Raw genomic sequence first — 24211 nt, forward strand, 5'->3', positions numbered from 1 at the left:
CTTTAACTTGCATTCATATTCGTTTCATACCCCATCCTTACAGGATTGTTGTTGGAACAGCACTGTAGTCATTATTTGACTGTAAGTTACCTTTAACTTTATTTTTATCTAAGTCTAACTTAGATTATTCCTCAGAAGGGCAAGTTACTAGATCAGTGTGAAAGAATAGTTACATTGGATTTATATGCTCCTGTCTCAGTGTTTCTGGCCCAAGGAGGAGGGGAGACAGCTGAAGACAGCCTTTAACACTCCAAGAGTAGTATGCAGCCAAAAAGATGTTACCACAGAGTCAATAGAGCCATAGGAGGCTCTGCTAGGAGGTACAGCCATCTGTGATTCAACTGGGAAACAGAAGTGCTTCTAGGAACCTATTTAGTTTAAAGTTTCCCTTAAAACATTAAAAAAAAAAAAAAACCCACAACTCCAATTAATAGGGAATCACACAATTGTCTTGTATTTCTTCCTAAAACAGAGCAACTGAATATAAAAATCAACGATCAAGTAGCTTAATTATAGCCTAATTTCCCTTCAAAYGGGAACTATGCCTCGCCTGACTTCAAGTATACAGAAATTTTGAAGAGATGTTATACCTTTCCTAAGGTTAAGGGGAGCAAGACAGGCCTACTGCATACTCAGCCAACATATAAAATACGATACTAATTTCACTCACTTGGTTGCATTTTCCCCAAAAATCAGATTTTATTCAATACAATGTAATTTGAGAAGGGGACAGCAGATTTTCTGTGAATTTCTATAGCACTGATTATCTGTTTTAAAACAAGAAGAATAACTCAATATTAAGAAATCATAACCAAGTCACATACAGATGTTTCCCATTCACTTTGAAATGGAAAGACATGTAAATAAAAGAAAAATACAGCAATGACAGAGGAACAGAACATCATAGATTAGGTATTTCCAACAGAGAAAGCCATTGAGTAGGTATCTGTACAGTCATTAGTACAGTAGGGTCAGAATCAGAAAAATGTAGTTTACTTGTGGGTTTTATTTTAAACTGTGCAAACAAAAACTATTCTGTTCATGTCAAAATGTGTTCACATGGAACAAAACATCTCCTGCAGTCCAGATCACTTCACTGCGAGGCTTTTTTCTCTGTTGCAATATCATCATGTACCAATAATTTGCTAGTTGGGAAAAAAAAAAGCCTGAAGCCTAACGTGTATTTTTATCTACTTGTTAAAAAAGTACGAGAAAAGCTTTCCATAATGGAGAAGGGAGGAGGAATGGAGGGGGTGGGAGACAAGAACAGGACACAAAAAAACACCTTTTCCAAAGACTGTTCTAGGCAAAAGGGACATGTCATGTTAAACAGTAGTCAATTGCTGTATACAACCACTAAACAAATTCAGCTCTATGAAAAAAGAACTGCATCACCATTTAGTGGTTGCGATTTAGATTATTCTAGCGTGTAATACTTTAATTGTATAAAACAAAGCTGATGTCACAAACACAAAAGAACTTCTTGCAAAGCAAGCACCACAAGTAATTTTTATGCTGCCACTGATGGCTGACAAGTGATGAGCACTTTGTTTGAATTCATATACTTATGCATCTAAGGCAACAGGTGGCTTATAAAAAGAAAACACTAAGAGCTTTTCAACTCTTCATTATCGAAATTTTTATAGTATGTTTTATTGTAATGATTAAACAACCTCTACAAATGACAGCTCAACATACTTACGACAAAGATGAACTAAGGCTCAGGGAAAACTATCCATTATTTTGCTAAAAGCAGAAACTGAGGTAAGGTTCTGAATCCTACTGACTTGAGCTCTGCCTACACTCAAAATATTTTGTAATTGCACAAAGCACTCAATATTTAAAAAGGACCATGAGATATATAAATTAAATAATCCATCCCTAACAATTAAAAAATATGACATCAATATTTCTTATCTTGTACATTACACACAGACACATCTATATGGTGATGTTCACTGGATTAATTTTTCTGCTTTATGACACTTCAGAGAATTCAAACCRGAGGCTTAAACTGCCCAACTTTTGGATTCCCTCTGCCTCTTTCTCTATTTCTTCTGCAAGCAAGCAATCCCTCTCAGCTAGTCTACACTACTGTACTTCTACATTTCCTGCTTTTTGCAACTCTTTCACACACTCCACTTCCCACTCCTACTGCTATTTAGTTTTGAGACATCAATTTTCACATCAAATTACCAAAGCTGGACGCATAAAAATATTCAATAAGCATCAAGGAACTGTTATCTCAGTAACAGCTAGGTAGGTAAGTACTGAAATGCAAACCTATGTTCAAACATATTTTAAAAGCTTAACTAGTAAAGCGAGTTTGAGGTACAGATGTTTCTGCTGTCATCCTTACTGAGAGAAAAACATGTATGATGGCAAGTGGGGAAATAAAGAAGGAAGAGAGAAGGAAGAAGGGATGTTGTTCGATTTTGYAAAGAAATACTTTTAAATTAACTTTAATAGAAAACAAATTAACCATGTTATTACCTTACTTGGCAAGGTATACGTACCTGAATACTTAGAAATTTGATTACATATTTAAGGATAAACATGGAGGTTCTGAAGAATCTTCCTGCTATTTTATCAACAATAGATGAAGCTTCACTTTAACTGCAWAACCCAAAATAAGAACCAAAAATAGCCTTTCTGAGGTATTTCACAAACAAATAAAYGGTTGGCTTGATATTTTCTTAATTGTCTCCAAGAATTAGGCTCCAAGGTATTGTTTGAGGCTAGAGACCKGCAGCATCTAAACTAAAGCAAGTTTCCAAAGAAGCTCTAGCAACTACTGYTGACAAACATCCAGCACTTAAATCCAGCCCAATGCTAATTCTGTTTTCTGCAGAAGATTTCAGGATAAAAATACATCTTGAAATACACTAAAAAATAGCTGGGAGAAACCGTGTGAAGCAAATACAAGAGTGACAAGTCCAAACAAACAAACAAACAAACAAAAAAAACAAAAAACCAAAAAAAAAACAACCTAGGCCATAAGAATTTCTGCCAAGATGTCATTGATAACTGGTTAATATATGATTTCCTGTAAACCCAAGTAGAAAAGCAAAACTTTATCTTCAGCCAAAGTGAAGCTGGACTTCATCAGGACAGAAGAGAAAGCCTGGAAAGCATATTGAAAACATACCAGCTAWCTTTGTTGAAGGCACACTAAAAGAAGTCAGCAGATTTCCACATCAATACTTTAGCATTACAAGAGCACAAAAGCACATCTGCAACCAAACCCTGCATCTCAATAACATCTCAGCATAAATGACAGTCGTAAGTCAGATTTCTTCAGACTCTGGTGGACAGACAACATGCAAGGTTTGAAAGAAAATATCCCTAAGTCTTGCAAACTTAGAAGAAAAAAACAGGGGAAAAAAAAGGATACAACTGGCATCATGTATTTCCTATGGCTGCCTTTTTACAAACGTTTTTCATCTTAGCAATCTCAGCTTAATGCTCCCTGAGCTAGAACAGCATGACTGTTTGCTGCATTACATATTAAATCTGATTAGAGAGATGACCAATTTTTAAAATAACCCAGCAAGAAGAATATGGCTATTTTTAAGAGCCAAAAGCCCTTTTACTACATGGTTTCACAATCAGGTCCAAYAGCACAGAAGAAAGTGGCAGCATATACATGGGAAACAGTGTTGGAGTACAAAACTACTTCAGCTCGCAGATCTTCTCATCCAGTGTTCAAGTCTGGCACAACGTATGACTTGGAAAGGGAAAGACACTTATTTTTCTAAAAGTGGCCTTTTGGCTGTTGTAGAAACCAGGCTGCTTCAATAAATAGCAATTCTAAAAGGAAACTAAACCAAAGGTTTTTCTGTCAGTTTATTAAACAGTCTCACAGACTCTTATAGACAMAGGAAGTCTAAACTGACACCCCAATTATTTCAGACAAATTTGCTTGACCCAGAACAAAYAGGAGGTATATTCCAATTCTTACAACAGCATATCTGAACTAACCCAGGAGTCTCGTTTAGTTTGTCTAGGATAAGTAGCTTACAGCCAGAATAAGAAACCTAAAGCCAAGTTCCTTCTGGTCTTCTTTGCAGTAGTTACTCCACTGTTCAGCACACTGCAATTAGACATGTAAACAGCTCCTTGTCCATTTTAATACTGAAGTTGTATCAGCCTTGGAAATTATCACCTCAGCTCACCTGCATATTCAACTCCACAGCAACGAGGGACAGCGATGAAGAGTCCCAGAACAGCAACAGCCAACTCCTACTGCTGTTTACTAACCCAAGGCAGGCCATGCCCTCAGCTGCATTAGGAGGCATTGCCATCTATGATACAACTGGAAAACAGAACTGCCTCTAGGAACCTAYCTAATTTAAAACTTTCCTTAAAACTCTGTATTCAAAAAAAAGGTACTTTCAAGAAAGCAACTTTCTGAAGGGAATGCTATAATATTCTCAAAGACCACTCACCTTTCTGATACAATCATGCAGCTAATTAAAGTGAAAACACTCGCCCACTTATCTTTCTCTGTTCTTACARTGTGGCAAAGAACTGTTATTTTACCTTTTTCCAGGTAGCCTTCCTCTGACCAAAGGAAAATAGGCTTTCCCATTTCATATTAGAAATAAAAACAGATCCATCTGCAGTACTTTTCCCTTCAAGCTTTCAATAAAGAAATAAACAAAACAGATCCATCTGCAGTACTTTTCCCTTCAATTCATTTCAATAAATGGAACAGCAAATAAAAAATTATTAATAAATTATTGAACAATCACTATTTTTAAGAAGTCAGGATATCCCACACCATTGGCACAGACATCCACTCAAACAGGTAAACACATATTTCAGAAATAGTCACCTGAGCCCCCCAACTCTATCACACATTGACCATTTCTTTAGGCAATGCAGATGTGTTTTCTCTCTGCAATACTTTAAACAGAAATTACACACAGCCAAATCACACACACAGAACTATACCAAAAGTAGTTGTAGTCAAATAATAGCAATGACTCAGTAAAGACAACCTGCCTGGTCTTTATTCTCAGGGGAGGGAGGGTTTACTGGTCAAGTACTTTATGACTCACAGTACAGTATATTAGAAATTTTCTATGTATTCTTTAGAATTGAGAGATTGCCCTTGTAGCTCGGTAGGTAGCACTCCTGTTTCTGGCCTACGAGGTCATAGCTTTAAGTCCCTGCTGAGGAAACTTAACAAGTTCCATCTATAAATAGAATGGCATTAGATGCTGCTACTCTAGCAAGGGTGGTGGCCTTTTGACAGRAAATTTTATGTTTTCATCTATTCTGATACGAAAAAGAAACTGGACATAAAGAAGCAYAGGATATTATGCTAAAGATGAATGACAAAGTAAGTTCCAAAATCCACTGTCACTTCAATTAGCATGATACAAACAAATCTAGCATTATCAAACTATGATAAAGGCTAGAGAAGAATGCAAGAACAGTAATTTTCCTTCTTAATGGGAATAAGTAATTAAATAAAATTACAGACTTTACAATATTTCAGRCTGAAGAGAAACCTCCTAGGTACCATACAATCAAAATTCAATTTATGACATCAAGAGGCAATCTCAATGTAAAACAAGTTTTGGACAGTTCTATTAGCAACATAATGTTTGAACATTCATAGCTCTCATCCTCTCTGAAGAAGCATATCCTTGAGAGACAYTTATTTAATTATCATGGCTTAAAATGGTATTACCCTGCAACATACAAATTCTTGTTTCTAATATCCATATATTTGGGGAGGCTTATTCAGCTCTCAGAACACCAATTACTTGTGAGAAATTTCAGAATGAAATTAAACCCTTACCTGAGTTTATTTGTGCTGTAGTTACCTGGCCTTAAAGGAATAWGTATTAAAGCTCAGGTGTCACCTTCACTAAGTCTGGCAATGTAATTTACTGTTCAATATAGACAAAGGCTAACTCACTACAGTGATGACAATTTTCAGGCACCTGTTCCACAATCTGCACCCACGTGCCCAGGAAAACAAATTCACTCCTCTGCTGGAGACAAAGCTGCAAATATACTGCAAACAGCTTTGAGGTACAAACCCACAAATTTTGTTCACGTATGCACACCAAAAGCAAAGTAATGCCAGCAATAAAATAGGAGATGAGGGTGATTTTACAATGGGATTTCCTATACCTCTAACACACAAACATTAGGTTCAAGGGTGATGACAGACCCTGCAAAGTTTTTCTGCAATTGTTCAGCATAAGAGATTACTGCCCTTCCTGTAATTATCTTCTTGCCTAAGTGAAAAATCTGATTAGTTACAAGTTTCCCAAAGCTGGCACATTAAGTTAGTTGATCCTGCACTGGCACTGATCAGGACGGTAGTATACAAATACCTCGCTCCCTCCTGCAGGTTTAGGTTTCAAGGTAGTAGTAACTGAAACTGCATGACAGAAGATTCACAAGAATCCYATCCAGGTCCTTTAATTCCACTACCAACATTCTGGACAATAACGTAGTAGCATCCAAAGCACACACAAGGCTCTTTTTTGCTCTTCAGATGCTTCTACAAACAACTGCTTTTGAACATCAGCCTTCACCTTAAGTCTTTTCCCATGTTCTTGTATTGAAGAATAGGCACATGGGAAAGACAAGAGCCATTGTGATGACTGCTCTGGCTCCCAGCTACTTCAGTTTCATTTACATCCACTATCTCTGTTGCTGGGTGCTGCACGAACACTCCAATCCTACATGGGTATTTCTCAAGAAACTTCTTTGAGGAGATGTCTGTACAAACATTTCTTGCCTCCACCATTATTTCTGAGCATAAAGTCTGCTGTGCTTCCATTCTTGGATCCAGTGAGAAAAATCCAATAGCACTAGACAGCACTAGCTCTCCAAGATGGCTAAAACTAGTACATGACACTACTGACAACTCCTTGTGTTTCCCTGCAAGAAGTCTTGTGTCAAGGCAATACTTCTTGAGAATAAGTGACTCATTGCCTCTTCAAATCCCTTTTTTATCAGGCATTTTGTGGGGTCTTTTTCGCTCTAAGTAAATTCTGTTCAAGAATGAAAAAAATAGTTTATTCAAACGCACTTCCTTTTGGTTGCTTCATGTTATCTGAAAGGAATGACAACTCTCTAGAACACTGTTTGCTTCAGAGCTTAACTTCACCTGCTTTGAGAAGGGACTGTCCCCAGTCTTGTTCATTCCCACAGAACGTGGTACAGTACCGTAAGGGTTGCAAAGGCCTGATCAGATGTAGCCAGGGGTCATTCACTCCATGTGCATTCTGTTTCTGCCTGGAGGTACAAAACTACTGCTCTAGGGAGATCTACATGAATAAAAGCTCTGAAGTAAAACACAGCTAACCAACATCTGAAAAATCCTCCTCTCCTGCAATAAAAGCTTTTTTTTAATGAGGAAAAGCTAATGATAAGCAAATTTGTATGCATATCCATAAATATTGTTAAAAGCCTTCCTTCCTTTTCAAGGCAGTGGGCTTAGTATGCGAGAGTGGAGAAGCAAAATTCAAAGGTAACACATGATGTGAGACAATTACCCCTAGTTTGGTTTTTTCTGTGACTTGACATTCTGAAATTGCAACATGCAAAGCAAAAATAGTCTCACTACTATAAATTGTTTCACTTCAGGTAATGATTTTGCTAAAGGAAGTAGAGAAGTGCAGTTTTCTTAACTATGTGATCAGAAAAATCTCCTATGCAAAGCCTTTTCTCAAAATCAAAATCTCAAAATCAAAACACATACAACCAAAAAAGAACCCCCAAACAAACAAAACTACAGACAAAAAAACGCCAAAGCATCACATTAATATACATACACAACTGCCAGTTTAATTTGAAAGCTTTCACAATTTCTGGATTTAATATGGGGAAGTTACTGAAAACCAGCTAAAAGTTTAGCTGAACTGTGAGCCACTCCAAATATTTTATTAAACTTTAATTTGGTGTTACTCTAACAATAAATAAGAAGAAAAAATTTCCATAGGAACTATCACTCAACAGATTATCATATACATCTTGACTGTATAACAGTAACAAGTTTAATTTGGGCAAATTATTTTTAATCTTTGGTAGCTTAGCAGCGAAACGTTTGAATTTGTAAATAGGCAACACTTTTTTAACAGGGTTTAAATGGGTTTAAACAGGTTTAAATGTCAATTACACTAGTAATATAAAACAAAACCAAATCATCTTCAAAATTCAGACCAAAATATGCCAAACAGTAAAATTTTTTTAAGACAGATAGGTTTACATCTTTTCAAGGTGAACTTTGGTACATTATAAAGATTAAAAAAACAGCTCCAGRTATTAGAAGTGGCACAGCCAAGGTTCAGCCGCATAAACTGAGGCACTGTGATTCCCAAAGCACAAAACACACATGCTGAAAGGATGAGAAGTAACTCATACTTTGTTCACTGAAATGCTAGGGCAGTGGAGTGTAGCTAAGTGATATCCTCACATGCCTCTGCTCAGCAGCAGTCAGATTCCAAGGAGCAGCAATCAGCAGGTATGATTTCTTCTTAGAGAACATGGGGGAAAAAATACATCAAGCCTCAAGTATATAAAAGTGATAGATTATTAGCCTCTCTGTATAGAAAATACACACATTTTTACAGAAAGCCAAAAAAATAAGTGAAAAAAGGGGATGTATTTTATTCAGTTAAATAATTTTATCATGACTTTGATTTTTGCAGCAAATCAAAACAGCAGCGGTATTACTGTGAATTACCATTAACCCTCATGATGGTAAAAAAATAAAATTAAGTCAACTTGATTTTAAACGCTGAGCAAAAATCAGCAAAAATATTGTCAAACTCTGTTTTGATTAGTGCTTTTTTCAAGTAAGAATAAACTATGCTTAACTGACATGATTCATACCTATCAAAGCTTTAAATAATGATGAATAGCTTTAGAAGTTACCTAGAAGGAGGCAGAACCGGGGGGTGTACTAAACAGTTTCAGTTTTTACAAACACAAAACTGGAGTAAAAGCAATTGAAGCTTTCTAGGAACCCATTCACACTGGTCACACCAGTCACTTCTGTAAGACTACAGGGGATGTTTACCTACCTTCATAGCTCTTTCACTCTTACCACAAAGAGCAAGATTTCACGGATTATCAGCTACCAAACTCCCCTCCTGCTGCTAAAAGGCAGCTGCAGCTCCTCTGCTATGAAGTCAGAGCATTTCCAGGCAGAAGAGCAAAGCAGGAGCTGTGCAGCCCTACTTGCCTGCACTCCCCCAGCACCAAGCCACAGGCAGCTCGAACGATCCTCTGCAGACTGGCACACTGTGGATGACACAGGTGAGCTCTCAAGTTCTTCCACATAACCCAGTGTTGCCAGACCTATTTCAAACAGTGGGCATCCAACCCTAATGTTTTTTATTAATTGAAAAGGAGCATTTGATAGTAACGTACTTTTACAGACCAGCTTCCTCCCAATTTCTGTACCTTTGAAGGGAAAGACTAAAAAAGAAAGAAACTAAAAAATAAGATAAAAATGTGGAATATATTTTCTCGTAAACTAGGACTGCAGAATATCAGTGAGAAGAGAAATTCAAAAACATGAAGAGCTTGGACTGTTTAACATCCAGTACATTCAAAAAACTTGACAGAGCTATACTAGGGACTAAGTACTAACATCTACCATTTTCCTCACTGAAGCATTGTTTAAGCGTTAATTCCTGAAATTTACACTTGTAACAAAGTTGCCATTTATAGTACACCATACAAAGAAAGTAATTTTCTACAACTAGGTGTGACTGACCAGCCATAAAAGTTGAAAGGTGGTTAAAGCCATGAAACTGGGGAAGAAACACTATCACAACCTTCAAACAGCGCRCCTTCTGCCGCCACAAAAAACATTGCTGCCTCAGTTAAAACTGCAGTTCACCTGAAACATGGAGAATAGAACTGTCAGAAATATTTCAAATTAAACCCTGAAACTTGGAAGATGAAGAAAGCTGCAMTTACCTTAAAGAATGTGTCCACTTACTTTGGGACTGCAGACACCACTGCCCAGGACAGGCAACCATTTCAAAATTAAATCCCCCATGCACTCAGCCAATAAGTGTATCTGTCTGGGGTTTTCATACTGGATATGGCCAAAAGTAAATCATACTCCTACCCCTAAGAAACTGGGATAACATGCAAAATTTTAAATGTATGGAGACCAACTGGTTTGATAATTTTCATTTTGTGCACTTGTCCAGAAAAAAAAAACCTGCAGAAAGTATCAAAACCCAAGAGTGGATTGCTCTATTCTGTAGWGGAAAATTTAATCACCTTTTTTGCTGAGCTAAGAGAATCTACTTCATACTGTCCCTAATYATGTATAAAAATACACTGGCGCTCAACACAAACTTACCTCTCCTTTAATTTGTCCTATTACCCTACCATGYGTGGTTGCCACATTGTTGCCTGCTTCTTTACATATATTAAAATGTACTTTAGACATATAAATAGTGGTTTTATTCATTTAATGAAAATTATGTAACTCAGGAGAAGTAGTAGTCTAACAAGTGCATTGAAATTTGAAGGCTCAAAATCCACAGCCATTTCAATTCAAGATGGAGGTACTGTCTCTTTAAACAAACCTTACTTTCAGTGAAGTAAGGAAGGTAGAGAATTAGCCAGGTGGAAACAGATCACATTTCTTCTCAGCTTTATGCCACATAAGAAACAGTCTAGGTAGAAACTACACAGACCTTCCATAGCTGCAATAAAAATGTAATAAAATTACTTGGAAAGTAACAGAGCTGCAGTACCTTGCCTCTGTACCTTGTGGTGCATCAACTGGTAGGCAACAGCCTTCTCCATAAAACACCTCATAATATAAGGAGGCAACAAGTGTATTCTGTTACGGCAGCTAGAAAAAACATGAATAAATCTTCTGTCCTAAAGAAAATATGGTTTAACATAACCTCATCAATGTACTATTGACAAAGAAAATAGGATCAAAACCTTTAGCCTAGAACTATAAAATACCTCTGGTGAGCTACCCAAAGTTTGTCTCATACTCAACAAAAGCTTTCCAATCATAGCAAGCCRCTTCCTTCCCTATTGTTACCTTCATTAATATAACTTGGTTAATGCCCARACTGCTTTCTGCAAAATTACCAACTGAACCAAGCTAAGCCAACACCAAATAAGATACGAGTCTAACAAGAGCCTTCAATATAATCAGGCATGCAGAGCTKGGCGTCTACAGCACAAATCCACAATGACCTGCTTCATGCCTGACATCCAAAAATAAGAAAAAGATCAATTCCCTGAAGGACTCTGCTTCCCATGCTGGCCATTACCATAGGCAGTAGTAGTGCACATCACAACAGCAGGAAGACAGAGAGCAATGCTTCCAGTGCTCAAAGGTGAAAATTCATTCCAGATCAAATWAAAATGAAAACAAACACTAAGTTTTTAATGGTTTGAAAACACASAGGCCCCAGATCACTTCCTGTTACAGCTCTTCTTACCAACATTTTATCATTCTTATCTTCTCTTTATCCTCAGCAACATCTCCTTTCCAACTTGCTGGTGTACAAGTCYCACCCTCCAGTCCCCTGCCTATTCCCCTTGAATAGGAGCAGCCTGCCTGGGTTCTTTTTAAGCCACTTTCTATTGTGACAGCAGAGATCCAGTGTTCAGTGCCCACCCACCAAGCTGACAACTGACAGCTGGTTTCAGGGCACTGGTTCCCAAAGGCACACAGTCCATCAGGAACTTTGACCAAATCCTGGTAAAAGGCAATAGAGAAACTTCATACTCTCAGGATCTGTAAAATTTAAGGATTTACAAAAGCAGCAGATTTCTACTTCCATTTCAGTCTTTTATTATCACACTCCATTCTTCCTTCTTCATGAAACTAAACAAATACACTGCCTTGCACTGTTGGCAAAAGAAAATGGCAAAATACTTCTGCAGATTTCCAGAAATCCAGTTTGTTTAAGCATTCAGTGCAATGCTAATAAAGAAAGGCATACCTGTTAGATAGCAGAGGACAAGGATTGTCTTGGTTGGAAAAACCCAAGATCAAATTACTTTGAATTGAATGGTAAAGGTTAAAATTGTAATGGATATTTGCTCCACAGTTATTAATTACAGTACAAGAATGCTGTCCTTAAGCTAAAGAAAACAGATAAATAAGTTTACATACGCATCAGATGAAAGATCCCATCACAGGCATTAATGTGAGACAAGAAGGAATTTCCTAGGCCTTGTCCAGTGTGGGCTCCTTTCACAAGGCCAGCAATATCCACCACATTCAGAAACGCTGGAATTTTGCTGAAATATAAAAGTTAGAAGTTTCAATACTAAAGCATGTCAGTCAGATTTTTTGGCACAGAAATTAATTCAGAACATGAAAATGTTCTTTGTTCTTGTTCCTTTTTCTGGAACAAGTGAAACATCACACTTTGGAATGCATAAGACAAAATACCCCYCATCCCATGTAAAATATCCATTCTCTAATTTCCCTGTATATAGTTATGTAAAATTAAGTAAACTAGCTTTGAAGTGTGGAACCATATGGATAACAATACAATAATCAAGCAGACCTGGAACACTGAGGCATAAATATACCGTGTTGACAGGAACAAAGGGGTAAGACACAGAAGGCCATTACACTCCGCTATTGCACACCTCTAAGGTTACCATTTAGTTCAGGAAGTTATGCAACTTTCTCAGAAGACAAGGGCACTTTTTTTTTTTTTAATACAGTGGTGATTAAAACTAGCAGTGATCCAGGTTATGCAAACAATTTGAAAAAAAAAAGCAGGTAAATTTGTATTATAATGTAAACAGCTGTGATGTTTTCCACCATAGTGAACAGCAAAGGGTTAAGCAGACACATTAACATGCTGACAAAAGCCCGRAAAAAGCTTTTAAAATTATGGGAAATGCATATGGCAATTTATAAACTGCAAACCTACTATCCTCCACAAATTCTCAACTTGTTTTAAAATGAACAAATAACTTACTGGGCAACAAACTTTTCAGGTATACTCTAAACCAATTTACTTTTCAAAATCCACCTGAGTCAGGAAAAAAAACCCAAAAAACAATTAAAACTTTGTTATCTTAGAGCACCTTCATATGGTCTATACAAATGACATCATTATCATCATGAACAGTAGCAGCCACAGAACCACATTGAAATGCTGCAAATCCCTCACTTGCAAAAGACCAGAAACTGAACACCACAGCCTCAAGATCTCCAGCTTGATAGTTTCAAAATAGCTGGAACAGTAGTTCATTCCTATCAAACACTTTATCACCATTATATTTCAGTAGCACTGTGCTAGGACTAATACAACAGYTCACTATTTTACTGGCAGTGAGTATAATGGCAAACACCCAAACCCAGAGCTTTCCCACCCCCAAGGAGAGGAGTGTGACATGCCCTAAAGACGTCATGAATGGCTGGTACCAATTTGGAAAGCAGTGACTGTTCTGTTTTGTGGTTGATAGTTGATAGTTCTTCAACACAAGATTCAAATCTAAATATATAAATTCTGTGGTTTACCTTAAGATGCCTTTTCCAAAGACCTACCTTTGCAGTGCTGGTCACCGACAGAAACAACCTAGAAGGTGGGAATAAGACCTAGGACCTAGGCAGTAACCTCCTAGGCAGCTCTTACAGAAACCTCTGAGCAGCATTACACTTCTGAAATCTTCACTGTCCACAGCCCAAACTGAGCTTTATTTTTAGTAGTGYGACAGCTTGCTGATAAATACGTTTTTTCAAATATTGAAATATTTGACAACATGATTGCTGTCAAATCTGTAACAGCAGGAAACTCCACTAGCATCAGAAAAATCACCCTTCTCTTCTTATCCAATGCGTGTTATGGCAGCCATAGYCCAGACAGAAAAAATGTAGTTACACAAATCTATAAATCATTGTCTCTGCTCAGAGCAACTGACTTAGGTAGAACAAAACACAATTCCACCTTTTTCTTCCTTGGTGCTACCCCACTTTGATTTGACTGCATATAACACATACCAATAGATATGCTTCCTCACTTCAAATTAACTCCTTAATTTGGAAGAGATGATCCACCAGAGTCYGTTTGAGTATGGAATACTCATTATGTCTAGAAGAGTGGTGACCTGAAATTTTTTTGTTTTCAAACTTGCTCTAACACTTCCAAAGAAAAATTATTTCTTTCAAGTAAAATAATTCCACAATACAAGATCTGGACAAAATCTTTTTGTTTACCAAGGTGAAGTTCAAAGTGTCACTAAATCTGCAGGTGTAATAAATTAGAAACTCAATGACAYGTTTCATGTAATTAATATCTCTGTGATGCACTTAAAAGCATTAATGTAACACAATACAGTAAGTAACTTAAATTCAGGTATACAATATCTTGACTTTAAACTTCACTAGGCCCATGAAGAGAAGGGTCCATCCTTGGGAAGACAGACACTGTGTGCTGTAAGTCAATGCTGTGGAATGCAGTCAAAAGAACATGAATATAAGTACACTTTGAAGTAAAACAGTTTTGCTAATTTCACTTTTTTTGTCGCACTTTTTTTTTAAACTACCAGTACACAAACTCAAGAAGCAACAAATCCTTATTTAAGGCACTATCAAGACTAACTCACAYTCTGAAGACAAAAGCCACTAACTATTAATGCATTAACCCACTAACTCTTTGCCTGACACAAGYAGAACTAACATACTTCAGAAGAAACTGCTGTGACTTCCCAGTCCTTGCTTTTTGACACATAACTACTCACTCAAAAGTAAGACAGAAAAATGCCACTCTTTAAAGCACTTCTCCACTGTCATTTTAAACTGTGTTTTAAGGAAAACAAAGGTGAGGTAAGGAATGTTCTATGCTCCMCTCTCACCTTCCTGGTAGGATTAACTTCCTGGCCAGCCATCAGAACAATTGACACTTTCACTACAAAGATGCCACATTAGAGCAAGACAGATACCTTCATATGCAGATGGCCTGATGCTCTCTCACCAACAGCATTTGCCAGACAATGGAAAGAAAACCCCAGCACCTTTTTTTTTACAAATGAGTAGTACAAGCAAGAGACCTTTGAATTACATGGGTTTCCAGGGTTCTTTCTCACCTTCACTTCAAGTACCACAAAGCTCACAKTCCAAGCAAATCAAAATTATCACCATTGGCAGACACTTTCCTGAGTCTAAATCTCTGTTTCATCACAGAAGGATGAATACACAGAAATACAGAAAAAGGTACAAGCTAGTCGAGTCGCACTTGCCTGTACTCTGAAGGACAAAGAGTAAATATTATGAAACTAAAGAAACAGAGAACACTGCACAGAACGGGAGAAGAGTATAGTATATCTTGAATATGGTTTATTGAAGACTTAACTGCATTTTGCTTTTCTCCTCCTCTAAACAAATTAGTTTCCATTTCTTAAGATTTGTTAGTCAGCATTAGCATAGTGTCACTGAGCCTCAAATGATCATCAAGAACAGGTGGCATCAACTGATCATCTGTACAAATCAGTGCAACATAATTCTACCATGAAGCATGTCACAAGGATCTATAACATGAAACAGAACACCAAATCCAGAAGTATCTCTATATTTTAAACACAGGTATAATCCTTGAGCAGGGATTTTTTTATCTCATTTAGAAAAACAGCAGCATTGAGTTTGTGTTAGTGCACTACCTTCACTGTATGAGCAACCATGCAATAAAAGAGCACAAGACTCACTGGGCCAGACAATGGACAGTTTTGCAGTCCAGTGGTTAAGGCATTTTCAGGAATAAAGAGGCTTAYGCATCCACAGGGTTACAAATTTTGCAGGGGGTGAGACTTATTTTACACCAACTTAGTTTCAAATTGTTTCAAATATCAGTACAAACCAGTTATTYAAGCAGGAGGAGTTTCTTTACCTGACCTCCTTGTCGTGTACAGCAGTTCTGAATGATACAATGCAACCAGTAGCCTTTTTGTTTCTAAAAATGCACACACATAGGGTATCTGCAAGTTGTTATGCATATTTTTTTTTCCAAAATTTGAGGGGAGGGGCATACATATCTTTCTAGAGTATCCACAAATAATTGCTTTGTCGAAAAAACACACAAGCAGCACTCATTTGAAGTTTTCACATCAATTGAAATGTGATAACTGAAATGTCRTTTTTCTCCCTGGATTTCTACTCTTCTAGGTTTACACACTGTCTCTTCTCAAATKAAATCAAAACCTCATTAGTTTCTCAGCAGCATTTAATACAGTTTACCTAAATTTCACATCCACCAGGAAACCCTGGAAAACCATGTGACAGCTTCAACTAAATTCAAAATGCAGTAGTTTTCCAGCAAGCCTTGATGAYAATACTCATTAACACACTCACTTTTTACTCATTGCTTCAATAGTTCAAGAAATTTCTCTCAATTCAAAGTCTACCTGATCCTAGGTGGCACAACCAAGAAGGCCAGATTCTTCAGTATAAAGGTAAAATGTCCAATCCCCTTTCTCTCTGGTAAAGCCAAATGTGCTGCTCATCTCCTGGTTCCAGTACAGGTTCTTCTGACTTTAAAAGAAGCTACATTAAATCTGTTAGAAAAGAGAAATTCTTCTTCTTTCCCAAAAAATTCATACCAATTAAGTCAGAGTCATCTGTTAGCATTCACAAATGACTTGAAGAAAATGCAGCAACATAAAGGAGAGCATGTATATTGTGACAACCTTTTTGAGAGCCATTCAAATCTCAGTCTGTCCTCACTGCTACTTTTGGCTTACTTCCAAAACAGAGCAGTTCACAGTCCCTTCCTCTTCCAGGAGACTGTACTCCCTATTACTCCACAATCAATCTTGCAAGCAGTTTTGTCCAATGTAACCAAAATTCCTCACTGGGCAATTAAAGAAACCTGCTTCCCMAGAACTAGGTACAGCACATGAACCCTGGTCATTTCTATGCAAAAATTATTTCATTAATAGCATTTTACCCATGGTACTGACAAACAAGACTTGAACCAWATGGCACATGAACCAGAAATGAAAAATCTGCTAATTAAATTGCACTTATATAAATTACAACAAGGTAAGAGATTCAATGTGGATTACAACACATACTCCATGTCCTGTACATACCAAACACCCAGGTTCTCAAACTATTCAGTAAGTTATTACATCAATAAAACACAACTAATTAAATTCTGCCTTCTCCCATCAGGCAGGAAAGATGGCTCAAGTCATCGCTATTTCATTTTTCATTCACTGCTGGCAAATATGCAACGCTAGAAGATGCATCCCAGCTCACCTAATTTACACAGGCTCAGAACAAATCACCTCAGTGAAAATCATTTTGAGGCTGGACTCCAATGTCCGGTGAGGCACACCTGGGCAGACACAGCACCCCACAGTTGTGGCAAGAGGGCGGAAGACGTACAAGCTGAGGGGTGGGTGCATGTATTCAGAGGCTTTCAAAGCTTTCAAGATATTTGTGAGTTAGGACACAAACCACTATTCAAATTAAATGAGTTTGATATATTTACACTAAAAAAATATTTCTAGGTTTAAGGTGATTAAGCAGCATTTTAATTAAAATTAGAACCAAAAAATGCAAGAAAACAGTTTTATTAAAGTTTTTATTAAATTAGTAAAATTTCTTTAGATGCCCTACAGTTCTTTTTTTTTTTTGTGTGAGATACCCATCACCCCTAAACACACGATGCCTGATAAAATATTAACAGAGCATTTAACAGAGTGACTGTTTCTGGTTTCCATGTCACAATTTTCATGTCAGAAACTACTTGCTGAAATGAAAAATATCTCTTTTCCATTACAGAATTAGCAGACCTCATCCTCTGCTACCTACTTAGGATTCATAGATTAGGTGGAGGGGAAATACACCTTTGTGCTTTAATTCCTCTGAAGTGAATCAGACTACAGAAAATACTCTCTTTCCAGTTACTAAACTGGAACTAATCCAATCATTAGTCTGTAAAATCTTGCCTGAAAGTACCTGCGCTGGGGGAACAGGAGTAGGAGGACAACAAAATAAAAAGTTCACAGTCTCCTTTCTGAAAAAGCTACACATGGGCACAACATAACAAAGGGGTTTTCACTGAACATTGTATAAAATTTACAACAAATAAGTGGGTTAAATACATACATTAAATTAGTAACATAATAAAAACAAATACCTTAAAATAACAAGCATTCAGGATTGTGTTTAATATATCACRATTTCTTTTTTTTTTAGTAGCCACAGTTTCATTCACACCAAAAAGCAAGCAGTAGTGAGTAAAAACTCAAAGAAACCATCTATAYCATTTGGCAACAACATAGCAGTTTTTACTGTAAGTTCTTAGAGCCCACCTTCTGTGCACAGTCTCTATCACTCAASTTATTTATTGTCAACAGTCACATACATCCCACTGCTGCAGAAAGAAAAAAAGCACAGGTTACAAGTTCTGGCAGTGCACCTTAATCTATTAAGTACAGATTTACCTGTAGATAATAGTCCCTAAACTGTTGCCTATATGATTTCACTTAGAAACACTGACATTTCCCATTTATACCAGTCAGCTTTCAGTATCAGCTAACAAGCAACTGCACACCAAGCTGAGGCGCTCTCTCCTCTTTTGGAGAGACGAGTGGATCTTCAAGCAACAAACAGTATCTCAAGATCCCACCTCTTCCTCTGATGGCAGAACAGCTAACTCATCCCAGCAATGCCCCTGGCAATAGAGTCAATCTTGGTACAGCAGAGCAAGATCCCAGCTCAGCGTGACAGACAGCAACTGCCACCCCWGCCCTGTCCCTCTCCTCTCCCCTGGCTCACAGCAAGATCACTTTGCCCTGTCATACATTATTTCAGTTAAGACAAAGTCACCCTGTTCTTCCTTTTCCCATCTCCCAACAAGGACTGCAGTTATGTGAAGACTAAGTGTAACAGATGGGAAATATAAACCTGAATGCTTTAGATTTTGAAAGACAAAATCTTGAGGCTAGACAAGAGTCTAATTTAAAGAGAATTCACTGTTTATAAAACATTCTGCGTGCACAGATGGATTATGTCTACTAACCCAAACGAGTAGAAAATTACCACAGAATGTATTACATAAAGATGAAGAACAAAATCAAGACTATACAGAGAAATTAAAACATTTGAATTACAATACAGTAACTTATCTTGGTGACTATAGCCTTCTTTTTCCGAGTTAATCTCAGGCAGACAAGCACAAACAGCCCAGTAAGTTACTTCAGTCTGCTGTCTTACTAGATTATCACTAATTATTTTACTTTGTTACTGTTACAGTGGAATATGAAATCATATAAGCAGCTTAAGTGGACTCAGGAGCTATAACTATCCACTAATGATCACATCCACTGACTTTACGCAACAAATATGTCTGCAGAAACTCAAAAGACCATTCAAATAAAAGCTTGGTATCAAACCAAGTATATTTACTGAATAAAAAATATATATTTATTTCTATTTATGTATGCTTATTCCTTTTTATTTATATATTATTTTCAACAAATATACTATTTTCATTAATATTTAAGAGTAATGAGGGAAGGAGAATTTGCTAGTCAGAGAACACACATACAAGTATTTACAATCTAAGCACTCCTTGTAAGGCTAGAGTAGCCAGATGCAGGGGTGAGAGGAGAGGTAATAATCTCTTTTGTCACTTCAATTATTAATTCAGGAGTCGCCATCCATAGCTAAGTGAGAAGAAAAATGGATTACTGACATGGCCAAAGCAACTCTAATAGTTCAGTTTAGAAGAAAACTGTCAACAAAACTTAAATGCCATACCATTATCTCTGTACAGTCAACAGCCTGAAAGCTTTGTCTCTGTTTCAAAAGTTTTGTTTTTAAGATCCATGCAGTAACAATCATGCTTAGCACTGGCTTGAGCAGSAAACAAGTTAACATGTTGTAACAATCCACCTAAACAAATAGCTTCATATTAATGCAGTATTTAAAAACTGCACAATAATTACAGACTGAAAATTAGGTCAGCAAATGGATTTTTGATTAGTGCCTAATCAATCTTTTTTAACTGTGGGTGAGATCTGGCTCTAAAACAGATGCCCAAAGTGCTGGAAAAAAGCACGCACATGCATGCTGGTTTGGCCTACGATTTATGTACAATCGATTCAAGATACCTCTGCAAGTAACTGCAAACTTAAATTAATTTGAGTCACAAGTCCCTGTTTAAGTTGTTTTCTGAAAGCTTGGATTTTGCTGTCCAAGCAAAAAAAAAAAAGTTCCCATATTAAACATAGAGAGCAAATTACAAACACAGTCAACAGCAAGAAAACTGATGTGACAAAATTAATATGCTCCTAAAATAATCAAAGAATCAGAAGAGATGTGGTGTAAGAAAATCCTTGAATATACCACAGAACAAGTAGCAGAGCCTATTAAAGGAGAGAAAATCAAGGACAAAAAAGACAGCCCATTAAAAAACTTATTGCCAAATAACTGAGGATGCAGGAATAATGACAATTGTTTAGATACTTATAGCATGAACAATATTCTGAATGATACAAAGTATATGGTGGAAATCTAACAAATGAGCAACCTTATAATGTGTTAGGTATGTCTACTATGTTCATTTTCCAAATCTCTTCGGAAGATCTTCCAAGACACCTGGGAGTAACCACCTTCAAAGACAGGAATACCAAGCACCAAATGGTGCTGAGCAATGACTGACCAATCCTATATTTATCATTGCCATACACCAAGGGTCATACTGGGGGCATGGGAAAGGTATAGGACAGGTACACATATAATTTCACATTCTAAAACAGATGTCAGTAACAACTTCTAGACATTACAGTTGCATTAAAATTCTGCTAAAAGTTTTGGTTCAGTTATATACTTCAGCTGCCTAACTGAAGAAAAATATTAAAAATTTGAGTTACCTCGGAGGTTTGTGATACTGGCATAGGAAGTCAAATCTGTCATCTGGCACAGGTACTCGACTCTCATTTGGATCAATAGTACAGAAAGGAAAATTCTCCGCTGCCGCTTGACTCTTTGTTAACACATTGAAAAACGTTGATTTCCTATAAACAAAATACACACATTCATAAAGTAGTTCAATTAAAAAGCATTTAAAAGTACTGGATGAAGCCACATCTTATTCCAACAAAAAGTAATACTGAGCATTCCCTTCACTTCAACAGCAGTGACCATTCCCCTGATTGTAGCAGAAGACTCATGCATCTAGAATGTCCCACTGAAACCCAATGATGTTTACCTGTTCCCTACCGTTTAAAATTTCTCTAAGTATATTGCACGTGTGTGTTAGTAAAAAAAAAAAAAATTAAGTCAAAAGCAATGCACAGCCCTACTGGCCATTTCTCATTTTCTTCAAGTACAGTGAGACACCCATAAGGATACCTGAAAGTTCTTTTTAAACTAGTCTTGCCATGACTCACCAGCTCTTTCCACAAGCGTATTGTTCCTCCACATTTGTTTGCCTAATACTATAATTTCAGTATCTAAGCAATAAAAGTCAACAATGGAAAGAGAAAAATGGGCATAGAGACCATCATATGCCCATATGCCAAAATGGGCATAAACCACATCAGTTAATAAATTACAAGTAATTTTTTGTGCATATGAAGATAAGCTGTACCTTACCAAGCTATTTTAATTCTTGTTAAATATCAGTGGAAAAAAGCCTACAAGCACTCTATCAGGGGAAAAAGAAAAACACTTCCTTTAAACCAAGTAGCAGATTGCTTTGGTAGCTGGCATTTATTAAACAAAAAGAACAATTCTTGATTTATTAATCAACTCCCAAATCAATTCTTGATTTATTAATCAACTCTTAATCAACTCCCAAATATTCTACCAAAAATAGAATTGTATTTTTGAGCTGCTCTGCATACAGCCAACGTGCTCAGAAGTCACTAACCATTTTCTCTGAAAGTTACACCATAACATAACCAAAAATGCTATTTATCCCCATTTACATGCCACAGCTACAATGCTACAATGCTACAGCTAATTATTTCCATTATGGAGTACATCTTGCCTACACCCTAAAAAATAAAATATATGCTAATGGCAATATAAGAAAGCAATGCTTCCAGCTTTGAGATATGAACAAAGGTTTTTCCTCTGATTTGTTGAAAGTCTGAGAAGGCTGAGACCTTCTCTTAGTAAATATGACACAAGAATTAATACCAAGAAGTTTCACACGTATATCCTCCAGATAATCAATTCATCCTCCTTTTCAAGTACAGCTCCTATGAGGAGCCATAACAACTACAGACGAGAAGCACGACAAAAATCAATGATTAACGTTCCATCATCTCCTCCAAACTGTCACTTAGGCTTGTCTTACTACGAACCCTGAAGAAGTTTCAAGAAAGTATTCTTCACTGCTAATGACACTTACGGAATAATTAACCCCCTCCTGTGCACATCATCCCAAAATATAAAAGGAATTTGTAGTACACGTGTACACGTGTTTGCATGAAAACACGCACTACATATCACAACAGCAGAAGCAAGGAAATGCAAAGGACAGTGTTTTATAAAACTGAGCTTTACTAAGACTTTTCCTTTCTTTGAACCCTTCACTAGTATCTTGTCCAGACTCGTACACACCTGCCTATCGCTGGCAGTTTTGCGTCGCTCCACCTGCAAGCAGTTCCAGTTAAAGATGAAGTCTATCACTGAGCAGTAAGACTTGTGTCCCTCATTTCCTATCCGCACCTGTTCGCACCCCGACAGCGCCTCAGCTCCCTGTCCTGTCCGGCGCAGGGGAGCGCGGGGAGCCGCCCTGCCCGACCCCCAACACCTACCCCACGTTCGGCAGCCCGACGATCCCGATCTTCAGGGATGTCCCGAACCTTCCGATGATCGGATGCGACTTAACCCCGTCGCCTCCCTTTTTCGGGGGCATCTGCAAGCACAGAGGAGGGCACACTGAACTCCCCGCGACACGCCCGCGCACCCTCCGTGCGCCCGTCCCCTCCCGGCACGGCGCAGCGGCCCAGCCGGGGCCTCCGCCTCCAGAAGGCCGAGGGGAGACACCCGCGTGGCGGCGGCCGTCGGGGATGCGGCGGCCACCGGGGGTTGCGCGGGGCTCCCCGCGGGCGGGGCGGGCGGTCCCGGCTGTGGCCGAGCCCCCGGCTCACCTCGGCGCGGAGCTGCCTCGGAGCAACACGCTCGAGCGGCCCCTCGCACGCGGACGCGCCGGCGGAAGGGGCGGGGCGGCGCGCGGCCATTGGCGGGAGCGCCGCGGGGGGAAAGGTCGCGCGGGGCGGGGCGAACCCCGGCAGCGCCGGAGCGCCAGCACAGCCCAAAGCCGGTGCACCCACATCACGTACAGCCCAAAGCAGGGCCAGCCCAGACCCGGTACAGCCCAAAGGAGGGCCCGCCCAGGGCCGGTACAGCCCAAAGCAGGGCCAGCCCAGACCCGGTACAGCCCAAAGCAGGCCCAGCCCAGACCCGGTACAGCCCAAAGCAGGGCCAGCCCAAGTCAGGGCCAGCCCACACCCGGTACAGCCCAAATCAGGGCCAGTCCACACCCGGTACAGCCCAAAGCAGGCCCAGCCCAAGTCAGGGCCAGCCCACACCCGGTACAGCCCAAAGCAGGGCCAGCACAGACCCGGTACAGCGCAGACCCGGTACAGCCCAAAGCAGGCCCAGTCCAAACTTGGCCCGCCTGACCTAACCGCTGCAGCCACGACGGAACAGCGATGCACCCACAGTAATGCTGCYSCTGYGAGCAAATACGGACGGAAATCACAGAATGAGTGAGGCTGGAAAAGACCTCTGAGATCATCGAGTCCAATCTATGACCAGCCTTGTCAACTTCACCATGGTACTGAGTGCCACGTTCAGTTTTTTCTTAAACACCTTCAGGGGCAGTGACTCCACCACCTCCCTGGGCAGTCCTGTCCAATATCTAATCACCCTTTCTGTGAGGCAATTCCTCCTAATGTCCAGCCTAAACTTCCCCTGTCGCAGCTGAAGACCGTGTCCTCTAATTCTGTCCCTGGGTGCCAGGGAGAAGAGACTGGCTACACCCTCTTTCCAGGGAGTTGTAGAGATAAGGTCACCCCAGATCCTCCTCTTCTCCAGGGTAAGGTCCTGGTCCTCTGTTTTCCAACCCATCAATCCTGCACCAGAGCAGGAAGAACTGCAAAGGTGAAATGCCCAGCGAAGTGCCATGTGCTTTTTGCATTCAAAGAAGCGCAGGTGCTTAGGCACACCGCTAGATTTTTGCTCGTGCTTGTCAAGATA

The 24211-nt window shown here is 38.8% G+C and overlaps 1 protein-coding gene across 2 annotated transcripts in view; it reads right to left on the reverse strand.

The window, feature by feature from the left end:
- The window catches only part of OLA1 (Obg like ATPase 1), a 95491-nt gene extending 72307 nt beyond the window's left edge, over positions 1 to 23184 (reverse strand). The window contains exons 1-4 of one of the 2 annotated variants that reach the window (XM_057363676.1): positions 23101 to 23184; positions 22765 to 22865; positions 20869 to 21012; positions 12143 to 12270 (exon numbers count right to left, since the gene is read on the reverse strand). In XM_057363676.1, the coding sequence (XP_057219659.1) occupies positions 12143 to 12270; positions 20869 to 21012; positions 22765 to 22865 (373 nt within the window). In that variant the 5' untranslated portion in view covers positions 23101 to 23184. Of the gene's footprint in view, positions 1 to 12142; positions 12271 to 20868; positions 21013 to 22764; positions 22866 to 23100 lie in introns of those variants that run through there. The other variant, XM_057363677.1, reaches the window with a different exon arrangement.
- Positions 23185 to 24211: the final 1027 nt, after the last annotated feature.

Source organism: Malurus melanocephalus, unplaced genomic scaffold (genome assembly GCF_030028575.1).
Source record: "Malurus melanocephalus ecotype Western Australia unplaced genomic scaffold, MMel_1.1 scaffold_30, whole genome shotgun sequence".
Lineage (NCBI taxonomy): Eukaryota > Metazoa > Chordata > Aves > Passeriformes > Maluridae > Malurus > Malurus melanocephalus.